Below are 11957 nucleotides of genomic sequence, written 5' to 3' on the forward strand. Positions count from 1 at the left end.
AAAAAAAAAAAAGATCCAGGTGGAACATGTACACTCCACACAGAAAGACCTGTCAGAGAGCACTACATAGATTAAATTGAACTGAACTGAAGTAAATGAATGTAGGTCTATAACCAATATTTGATATAAAAAACGATAACTGATGGCTCACTTTAAGACTTTGTTCTACTTGCAGAAAGCGTCTGCTGCCAGGTGGGGGCAGCAGCCTTGTTGGGGTTGGTCTGTCAGTCGACTGCAGACAAGAGCAAAGTTAGAACACACAAAGAGTCGACTGCAGGGGGTCGTGAGCCCCCGCGCTCAGGGGGTCGTGTAGCTGTTGCCTTACCTCACAGCATAAAACACTTCGAGGTGGCTGTTGCTGTGATTTGTCGTTATATAATTACATTTAATTAATTTGACAGCGGCACTGTCTGCGCTTTTTCAGTTTGAACTTAATGATCTGTCTCCTGTTCCTTGTGTCGTTCCTTCATTCCCTTTTCTGGATTGTTTATCAACCAATCAGCATCTAACCTACACACAGTCAAGTTACACACTGTCAGGTTTCAGTGAGGGACTACACGGGAACACATTTGCATAGGTTAAAAACTCCTGTTCATTGGCTTTCTTTAGCGAAGTACCTACACAAACAGACACGACCACGGTACCATGAAATAAGCATAATTCACACACAAATTACAGGCTTTGGCTTTGGTTGTGCTCGGCTGGTTTACTTGTTTAGAAAAGCCCTGCACACTGAAATATTGAACGTACCAACCCAGCATGTTTAGATGTGGTGCAAAGAGGTCTTTAACGGTCCATAGGTAACAAGTTGAGGGTTAGAGGTCCATCTCTGACACAAGTATTTAAAACCCAGGCTGCTTTTTCCACTTTTATTCTTGATCAGACACTGTAATCATTTTCATTTAGTCTGTTAAAAAACACACTTGGGAAAAGTTGTTTGAGCCAAGATGGTGCAAACACGCTCTTCATACCTCGTGCTGTATAGCTGAACTGATGAGCACCAGCAAAACATATTTTCACTCATATTTTTACAGAAAATAGATGATGTGTTCGGGGAATTTAAAGATGCAGAGGAGGACAAATAGTAATTAAGAAACAGTGGATCCCCTCATCTCCCTGCTTTGTTTCATGCCGGTGATTTGTTCAATAAGGCCTTGCCTGGTAGTTCTAATCCTTTTGTTTTGCTGTGCCAGTCTGGCTATCTGTTTTCAAAGCCTATCGATTATCTTTGCTTCCCTGCCCCTGCACTTGGCACATGAATGAATCTCATTTCCCCTCCTATTGTTTTCCTGTAACATAAAAACAATCCAGCTGTCGTCTTAATTCACGGAGCCAGAAACCCTGAAAAGGTGGAGGTGGGATTAAAAGCAGCCGCTGGATTTTCAGGAGTGGCAGGCGATCTGATATGAGCCTCTGCTGTATTAGCGAGGAAAGAAAGTCGTTTCATCTTTTCTTCTAAAACGTCCCACTGATAAAATTTACATCTACACAATATCTGAGGTGCAACTAGTGGTCAGTAAATCCCAGTTTTCCTCTTGGACTTGGTAAACTTCCAAACTCATGGCTTAGTCGCCAAGCTCTGAAAAGTCCTGTGCTCACTCTTGATACCACTTTATCTGGGAACAATCACAGTGACAGTTGGCAGATGACAGAGCTGCACGTCCAAAACTAGATGAACATGCAGAGGTCACGGTGAGGCCACTGACTGCTTCAGAACTTCCAAAGTCAGTTTTCAACTTCCTGTTGTTTTTTCAAACTATCACAAGAACCAAGTCGCTCATGAGTTCTTGACACTATTTTTATCTCCAGTCAACAAGTATCAATGACAACTCATGCCAAGTTCATTCAGTGCTTATAAACTCCTGGGAAAGACCTGAATTTGATAGATTTGTAATTTGATTTATCCCAAAGGACTCGTTATTTCCATTTAATGAGTCTATTTTGGTTGTGCTCTTTTTCTTCTCCTATTGAAAAACTGCTGACGATAGAGTGTGTACACTTTTTACAGACCTTCTACTCCTCCCTGTAACGTTTAAAGTCCAAGGTTAAAGCAGAGTATTAGGGATAACTAAGTATTCGAGCCCCGCAGAAACCAAAGTAGCTGTAATTTGATGTCCTTGGTGTGATTTATGGGCTGAAACGCACTCGGATCATGCTGGTGTTAAAGCCTTGATATGCTGGCAACCTGTTAGTTTTGTTTGTGCCGTGATAATTTGATAAAGCAGATGAATCGCTGTTTAGACCACCTCTTTGCAAATGGGTCTAATTAAGTGGCGATAATCAGAGGGTAGCATGAAAAGCTTCGTTTTCTCGGTTTACTGTGATGTGGGATTGAGATGTGCCGAGCGTGCTGGTGGGATATATCAGCTTGATAAAACATGACATACCTGAGCAGTCTCACAGCATCTCAGGGAATGGTAACCTGGATGTATTCAGCTGTGCTAGCAGCTCGGTGCCCTTCAGACTACTGTTCGAATCCTGACTGCGTGATGAATGTTTTTGGGGTGAGCACCTCTGTTTTTGGAGGCCTGGGAAATGGTCAGTGACGTCTGTATGAGTGCGATGACCTCCATCTGCAGCTGTCACCTGGTGTTTTAGCTCTACAGTGGATCACAAGGACAGTCCATCAACCCCAGCTAACTTTTTACCTTATCTTTGGCCAAGTTTCAGCAGCAGAACACCTCGCTGCATCCCCTCGTCCCAGAAAAGTTGTCATATCCTCCTGAGAACCGAGGGAAAAAGAATCTGTGATTTCCTTCCTCCTTAGAGCTGAAAGAGGCCACCAAACACATCAATGGCAAGCCAAGGATATCTTCTATTTAATACATCAGGACTCAAGTAAGTCCAAAGATATAGACTAAAAACTAGTGCTGTCAGCATTAATCTCGTTAAAATGACGTTAACGCCATAACCGCGGCAAATCTCTGTTAGCGAGTCAGCGTGGATCGCACCGTGCGTCAATGCCTTAGCACGGTTAGCTCGTTAACGTTAGCGCCATGCAGCCCTACGCACGACATAATGAAGGCTGGTTCTCAGGAGGACATATCAGTCAGGTTTCTGGTAGTGGGAGATGGCCATCACTGATACTGCTCTCCTAATGCAAGCCAGAAAAATAAAGGTTGATGAACTTATGGTATATTTCACAAACTGTGCATGCTGGGAAAGTATACTGAACATTTGAGTCCAATAATATATTTATTCAATTTTCAACACTTTGCAGTTCTTTGCATTTGACTTTATCCTGCGGTCCCTCGATACTCTGTCGGTGTCATTATACATGTCCCACAATAAAACCGCGTTTATGCTGAAGGACTAGACGGCTTTTCATTTGCAGAAGTGAGAATGTGCTGTGCTTGTATACGGCAATAAACTAAATTGGCAGTGGGAGCGAATGCCAAAATAAGCCTTTCTATAAAAATAGAGTTCCTGCAGTGGAAAAATGACTCATATGACCAATTACAGCGATCCAACAGACAAAGAAAGACCGACTGGCATCAATTGCAATCCTACTTCAAATAAAGGCTTGTAACTTTCTGCAGTTGAAGTAAATAAAGGCCCGGGTTAGTCTTTGAAGAGAGGTGGTCATTAGCTTTGGGCAGCAAAGGGAAAAATCACAGTTTCTGCTAAAATACAACATTTTCCACGCTTCTATATTTCTTGGATGATGACGAGTCCTGAAAGGAATATGAGATGCATCGCTGTCAACGTCACGAGGTTACCAAGCGGACATACCAGGCCTGCGTCGCCACCTCGCTCATGTTTGCTACCTCGTTTAGAAAATCCAGGTGTTTCATCAAGAAATTCATTTCCAAGTGCAGAGTGAGCATTCCTGAATACGTGGATACTCACTGTTAACACAGGACTTTTGTCTAAATCCGTTCCCCCTTATTCAAGGATGAGAGGAGTTTGTCTCCTGTAGATAATTTCAAAGCGAGGCATTGATAAAATCACACTAATAAGGAGACGGGCAGAGGGAGGGAGATCTTTGTCTCGCTCTGACTCTAATGGTTTTTGTCTCCCGCCGTCTGGTAGGAGTCGCTCTGTAAGTGTCATTAGGATGCACGGGGAGTCGCTTCGGCTAAATATTGTGCAGGCTTCATTTAGCACAGATGAAACCATGACTCACTGTGGACTCATAGAGCAAGTGAGTCACGTCGCAACCCAAATCATTTTCTCCGGCTGCTGAGTGAGTTATCCCAACAGCTACCGGCATTGTGTTTCTGAAGCCTCCAAACCTTTTAGTCCCATTCTGGTGTATTATGTTAATTGGTCCTCGATGATTCCAGGGCTGGACCGACTGCAGATTGGACTCCCCGATGCTCCAAGGCTCATTAAACATGTGATTGTTCTTGTCATGTGGAGAGACGTCAACAAGAGACGCGTCAGCTGTTGTGGATCTTTGTTTAATCGCAGATCAGAACCTCAGCTTAAGGGAGCTTTTATTTTGATAGGAGGCATGGGGATTTGTTTTTTTGTATATAAATTTAAAGCTGTGCTAACTGATGTTTTACAAGAGACTACATCACATGTTTGGCAGCACTGCTGATTCCCCCTCAGCTGCACAAAACATCTCCAACCTCTACACAACTGCATATGTTCACGTGGGATGATGGAGAGCGCTCAGGCAGGTGTTGAAATCTGATGAAAAATAAGAACGGGCCCCTGGTTTAGCACTCCACAGCACCACACTGTGTCTATGAATCTGAAAATACCAACAACAATAAAGCCACTGAAGCTGAACTGCACTATTGCCCAGAAAGCTGACGAGAGAGCCGAAGCGTTCAGGTGAAAGCGGCGATGACGTTCCTGCAGGTGGATTAGCCGCTCCTTAAGTTCTAAGGACCACCTGACCTCAGCGCTGTGCTGGACGCCCTGATTTATTTTTATTAAATTGACCTATGAGCTCAATTCCAATCTCATCTGGCAAAAAAACATTTACTAATTTAATACAAGATTACACTCTAAATCCTTCAGTGCAAGTTCATTAGCTCCATTTTCACGGCGGCGACATTTGTCTCATTATCTCGGAAACTATTTCCATTTTGTTGGTGCCGTTACTGCCCCGTCATCGCTTCTCCGAGCTGTCGGATGCTGACGAAGCAGGACTTGAACGCTGTTCTGTTAATAAAGATGAATTTCATGCAGAAATTGGCTGAATGTTGATGATCTCTCCCCCGTCCTCCGTTTGTTCGCAGCTCGGAGACATTCAGCCCGAGTTCAGCCAAATTTCATTCGTCAAACATTAAGAAGCAGGGTCCCTGTGACCAGCCAGCTGTTCTGCTACGCCATTTCCTTTTTCTTCCTCTGTGGAGGACTACCTGGCTGTGCTTTACACTCTTCTACCCCAGCAGCATTTTTCACATTTCCCCCGGTGAGTGCTCAGTCATAACATGCCTGCTGCCCTTTGGAGCATCTCCTGACCTTTCAGTCTGGACAGATCTTCTCCTGCAGAGAAAGTTGGGCTCTAACCGGAGACCAAGGCTTTCCGAGAGGTTTAAACTACGGCTGTCTAAGTGTCGGAGGAGAAGGCGGGAGGGAAAACATCTCCGTGTAGCTTCAGATGACATTTCAAAGAAAGTATGTGTGAAAATAAATCGTCTGAAAGGAGCTGGCACCTTTAAGCAGTCACAATAACTGAAGATCCACCAGGAAGCACATAGTTTTACTTTGCAGCATCTATAGGAAAGAAAATCTTGTTCTCAAACCGCTGCAGTCTTAATATGTTCCAAAATAATCCACATGGACTTTTATCTATCCTGACTTCTTGCTTTGATTTGCAACAGGATGTCCATTTTAAACCCCTCCCACATCCTGTCTCCTAAAAAACGCTGTAAGCTGCCATCAGCAGTCAGTGTGCTCTGGGTGAGGCATATTTCTGCCCTGAATATAAATGCTAAGTGGAGACGCATTTTAATGAACCTTCAAACCAGCAAAATTTACAGTCTCTCTTAACCCCAGTGTTTGTTTTCATGCAACATGCTCTCCTAAGTATGATTTATTGCTCTGTTTAACAAATCCCGACACTTACAGGGCACCTGTGCTGCTCACTGCTGACTGTCCTGAAGTAGCTTTGCATGATTCACGGCTCAAAATAACTCTTCTGCACTTTACACTGGGCCTGAGTGCAGCTTCTCACTGCACCCGTCTGAAATGCTGCCCTCCGATCCTCTAACCGGGTCTCCTCCTCCACAGATTCTGTGATTTGTTTTAAACAACAGATCTTTACAGGTTAGCTCTTACCCTTTGTTATGGGCCTTAGTTTGAAACTGTGAGTGTGGACATGTGTGCTGTATGTTCAAACGTGTCTACTTTTCTTTATGTGTGGCTTTTATTCAAACGTCAAAGTTTGAAATTCATTTTGTAACTCGCCGTACAGATGAAGTTATGGATGATTAACTGTGACATCATGCAAACATCATGCGAAGCTGAAGAAATCTGGGCTTTCAGGAAACTTAAACTGTGCCGTTTGCAGTTTGGCCTCCTGCTCTGACTTCTGTGGTCCGAACAGGGTTTGATGTACCTCGTTCAAACAGGGGAAGAGCTCAGAGGGAACCATTAGCTGGGTCCTCTGTGCTGCCTCAGCACTGTGGAAAAGGAGCATTTTTGAGCTCCACATCTTTTTAACAGGTGATTTTAAATGTAGAGAGGTGAGGTAGGAGACGATAGTGTCGCTGTCTGAGGATGGAAAAATACAGAGAGCGACTGTCTCAGTAGGAAGCAGAGCTCAGATGAGACAGTTTCACTTAGAGAGCGAGAGCTACACGGGTGTTTGGAGGCTGGACTGGAAACAGTGCAGATTTTAGGGGTCACGTCAGCAGCAAAGAGACAAAAAAGGTTGAAATTTCACAACAAAAAAGCAGCTATTATATTACAGTGTTAGTGGATGAAGTGAAGAGTTGGAGACTTTTGCATTAATCTCGCCAAAGTCTTAGTGGGGGGATAAATGAAGGGTGCACATGGTCCTTGTGCTCAGATGAAGCGTCAGGTCTTCTTAGGGAGTAAAATTAGTCTTTTTTGAGAGATTTCAACAAACCTGGAAACATAGCAGAGCGCTAGCATGAAAACCCCCGGGACGTTTATCTGGCAGACGCTCGATTGGATTTCATTCCTCACGGGTCCTGATCCCAAACATTTTTCAGCAGGGAGAGGGCAGCAGAAAGCGTGGAAGCACCGGATGATGGCAGCAGATTTAGTGAAGACACAGTCCCTGGAGGGGGTGGCTGCTGCATCAGAGAGTAGATTTTATGTTGCGTTCAGAAAACATGGCAGCTCATGTAGTTTGGAGAGCTTAATGTGTTACGGGAGGATGCAGGGAGAGGTCTGAAAGGGAAGGATTGATAGGGAGGCCTGTTCTGTCGGGGTTTGTAGGGAAATGATGACGAGAGTGGTACAACTGCACAAACCCGGTGATAAGCCAGAGGTCAAAGGTTCATGCAGCCCTGGGGGCGAGGCTGCTGCTACACTTGTGCTGGAACTTCATTTCAATACAACATGACAGCTGTGAGTCATTTACAAACAGGACGGGAGCAGCCGGTTCGTCACAAGCAGAAAAGAATATAAACGTATGTCATACATGCATCATACATACTTACTGTTGTCTGGCAGTAAGAGTCTGTAGGATGGAAACAGGCTTCAGTAACTGACAGGCTCTGATGTAAGACTGTAGACTTGTATCAAGACAACTGACTTAAAGAGATAAAACCAACCGGACTGACAAACCTTTGTTTCTATGCTCTTTACTGTAGCGTCACATCTTTCACAGGGAGCCTGACATCCACAGTTCTCAAGATATCATTTTCATTTTGGTTTTAATGGACTTTGACCTTCATTGTTAGCCCAATGTCAAAGCAGACCTTGAAGAAAAGTGTCAAGAAACAATATCGAATAATAAATCATACGACAGGACATGGAGAGATCTTTGCAATGCACTTGTTATTTGATTTGAGTTTTAGTTTTAGTGTAGCCCTCGGCCTTCTGGGGGCGTTTAGTGAAAACTGGATATGCAGATTTCACGGAGGAGTGTTGTGCACGTATCTGTGATCTATATTTCATGTACTGTCAAAGTGCCTGCAGCTGAATCAGGTCCAACAGTAGAAACAGTCATGTGATAGAGCTCATGGATCACGCTGAAACCCCTGCGTGCTGTCCGTGGTCCTGAAACTTGACGAAGGTTCAAATCCACCATCTGACCAGAGCGTTGGCTGGCGTGGGTTACTCCAGCTTCCTCCCACAGTCCAGACACATGCAGGTAGTGGGGTTAATGTTTGAGTGTGTCTGTCTGTGTGAGCCCAGCGACAGACTGAAGACCTGTCCAGGTGTACTCCGCTTCTCGTCCTATCACCGCTGGGATAGGTGATAAGCAGAAGAGAATGGATGGATTTTAAAAGAACTCAAAAAACAAATTTTTCCTTAAAGTTTATTAACATCAATGAATTCATCGTACTTGGAGGTTGGGAGGACGAGGCGAGGGGGTTGGCTCTGAAACCCTAGGTGCTGATCTGATTGGCTCGTGTCTTCACAGGATGGTTTATGAGAGCCTGTATTTTCTTCTCAATGTGTCGTTTAGTGTAGTCTTATGTGCGGGATATTGTAGTGTGTGCAGTATTCGCTCGGGTTTATTGGCAGTTGGTTGATGGTTGGACAGCTGAGCGGGTGGTCCTCACATGATTCCGATGAATCTGCCAGTAAAGCCAGTGAGGCCAGCCAAATTTTAACCTTTAACTTAGCCTTAGCAGAGTGGATATGTGGCCTGTTTAATCATCCGTACCGACTCTCCTGCCTGAAAAGCAGAAAGCAGGTTTAAGAGTTCAAAGTAGGTCAGGGCAGGGTGAACATTAGTGCTACCTGTCAGGCTTTCTTCTAGATTTATGTGGCCTAATTTTCAGAGCGGAAAGCAACAACAGGTGGAGGCATTTTTTAAAATTAGAGCTGGGCTTCTGCAGGACTCTTTGCAGCCTTTGTGGTTGCTCCAGATTTTCAAATGTTTCTGGTTATGTTGCAGTTTATAAATATATAAGTTCATAATTTATAATTTGTCTACCAAAACTCACTTTTCCATTTTCCTTCCCCCCTTCCAGCCTGTGAGCTGATGAACCAGGGCATCCTGGCGTTGGTGACCTCTACTGGCTGCGCCTCAGCGAGCGCCCTGCAGTCCCTGACGGACGCCATGCACATCCCACACCTGTACATCCAGAGGAACAGCGAAGGATCTCCTCGCACTGCCTGCCAGTTCAACCCGAGCCCCGGCGGGCAGCGCTACACGCTGGCCGCCCGGCCGCCCGTACGCCTCAACGACGTCATGCTGACGCTGGTGGAGGAGCTGCGCTGGCAGAAGTTCATCGTGTTTTATGACATCGAGTACGGTGAGTGAGCGGATGATTATCTCATTTTAAGTTCCTGTTAATGGTCTTTGATTGAGCCACACAGAAAGCTTACAGCAGGGGTGGGGAAGTCCAGGCCTCGAGGGTCGGCGTACTACAGGTTGTAGATGTGTCCTTGATCCAACACAGCTGATTTAAATGTCCTGAAGTTCTCCAGAGGCCTGATAATGAACTAATCATGTGATTCAGGTGTGCTGACCCAGGGTGAGATCTAACACCTGCAGGACACCGGCCCTCGAGGCCTGGAGTTGGACACCCCAGGTTTAGGGGCATGAATGGAACTGTTGGAAGCTGTGGTCTCGTTTGGGATCAAACTGATCCTGATCCTGCTGAAATCTGTCAAATGTGGTAACGCTGCTGGTTATATGAACAGCTGCAGCCTCGTGGAGAACATCAAACTTCTCCACTTCCAGCGTCAGTGGCAGCTTTAATTGGCTCGCTTTCTCAGCTTTCTGCAAGCCTTGTTTAGTCTTCCAGTGAGAAGATTTGCACTTTTCCCTCAGTGATGGATTCGATGCTGTGCCATTTGCAGCTTCATGTGCTGATTTTTCCTCCTTAATGCTAAAACATCAGTGGAATTTTCCCCAAAAACATTGCATTATATTCTTGGAATCTGTTGGTAGTCTTATTTCTAGATGTCTGACTGTATTTCTTGCTGCTGCTGAGATGAGGCTGTTGGTATTTGAACTCTGCTGGGTGCCTGTTTCTCCTTTGGGTTTCAGCGGTGAGGATCCTTTAATGCCCTATCTCAGACCAAGTATCGTAGCGTGGGGCCACGGCTCCTTGATGAGTAACCTGCTCTTTTACACTGTGTGATACGTGCCTGGATTGCTCCCTCTGGCAGTCACAGCTACTCCATCTATTTTTGGGCTTCGTAATGCAAACAGCATCAAGCTGCAGCGTTTGAGAGTGTGATCTCTTTATAGCCGGCGGTATCATTTTATTTCAAGAACACAAATAACCTTGTTCATCTGAACAAAAATGGATTTCAGTTCAAAACTCTGTTTCCATAAGTTGCTTTCAGCTATGGCCTCTCTGCTTTTGTTTAACATTTACCTCCCGTTACTCACATGGGACGCATGTCGACATAGAATTGGAAAACCATTAGGAATAACTCCCGACTACTTAAACGATTTTCGATGTGTCTGCGTCAGAATGCTGGAACAAAAACTTTTTTAGATCGACTCAGCTGCCCGCCGGATTTGTTTGGAATGGCTCGGTTGGACTGTATCTTAATGAAATCACATTAGGCTCAATGGATTTTTGAGCGTAATCAATAGAGGATGGTGGCAATTACAATATAAGGATATAGACAGATGCAGGCATTTAGCTTCTCGGATACTCTCATCCAGAGTGATTTAGAGTAAGTGCATCAGTAACTGCAGGCCAGGATCTGAATCCTTTATTAACGAACCGGCAACTCAGTGAAGAATGAGACCAAAAGGCAAACGTGCAGCTGCACAGCGTAACGCAGCTGCAGGCGTGCTTTCTCAAATACCTGTTTCAAAACTACCTGCAGTATTAGCTCATACAGAAACTTCACAGACCTCAGAGATGGTGATTGGTTGGCTTGGTAGGTTCAGGGTGGTCAGTGGCGCTGCAGACCACGCCCCGACAGACACATTAACCAGGTGAAATAAATATTTATTCAGATATTTTGAAATATTTATTTTTCATTTTTTTAGCAGTTAAGTGATTTTTTCCAATTATGTTTTAAAATTCAGGTCAAGGCTGCGAAATCCCAAAGGTGATACAAGCATGACGGCTCACTACAGCTTTTGTTTGGTCTATGAATAATTTAAGTTAAACTTTTTAATTTTAAGAGTTCAAAATGTGTTCATTACATAAATAAAATAAAATTTTCTCTGTAGCACTTCATGGATTTGACAAGCAACACACTTTAGGTGTTTTTCTTTTCCATGGAAACTGGGTCCAAACGGCTCTTTGGGTGCTAAAGGTTGCTGACCCTGGTGTAGACGATCCACTAAAGAATGGATTTAACAGACTTTTGCATCTTCAGAAAAGATGGGACGCTTTGTAAAATGTAAATAACAACCATGCTTACCAAATCTCATGAACGTCAGATCTTATAACACCACATAGAAAACTCATATTTCATACAAAATATTAGCTGAATTTGATAAAAGCAGTAAAATCTAAAATAAATAAATGTAATGGGGGCAGAAATGAAGTAGCGCTAAAAAGAAACAGCTGGACGAACATTTTTCAGCTAATTACGGTAAATTTTCTCACTTTAAGGATTTAATATGTTTTCTCCGTTTTATATAAAATATGATTTTATGATATTTGCAAGTCATTTGTCCCAACAGCTTCGGGTTTGGAACACCTCCCATCGTGGAGGGAGGGTTAGGGTTCAGTACAGAAAGTCCTGCAGAGCGTGGAGCTGTCACAGGCTGCAACACGTGCTGGCTGCACTTCCTCAACACTAAACCGTCCATGTGACAGGAACCACCCCAACCTTAGCATGGCTGTCACGGTTGTGACTCTGAACGTTGCTCCGAGTGAAAGGTCTGCATTAGTTAGCGCAACTGGACGACGTGAAAAACTATTAGTGGA

General features: G+C 44.2%; 1 protein-coding gene across 2 annotated transcripts in view; it reads left to right on the forward strand.

Annotated features, from left to right (window-relative positions):
- The window catches only part of grid1b (glutamate receptor, ionotropic, delta 1b), a 575964-nt gene that overhangs the window by 315383 nt on the left and 248624 nt on the right, over window positions 1-11957 (forward strand). For both annotated transcript variants that reach the window (XM_005743394.1, XM_005743393.1), the window contains exon 3: window positions 9078-9362. In XM_005743394.1, coding sequence (XP_005743451.1) covers window positions 9078-9362 — 285 coding nt within the window. The remainder of the gene's footprint in view (window positions 1-9077; window positions 9363-11957) is intronic.

This window comes from Pundamilia nyererei, unplaced genomic scaffold (assembly GCF_000239375.1).
Source record: "Pundamilia nyererei isolate P.nyererei 1_Seehausen unplaced genomic scaffold, PunNye1.0 scaffold00131, whole genome shotgun sequence".
NCBI classification, from domain to species: domain Eukaryota; kingdom Metazoa; phylum Chordata; class Actinopteri; order Cichliformes; family Cichlidae; genus Pundamilia; species Pundamilia nyererei.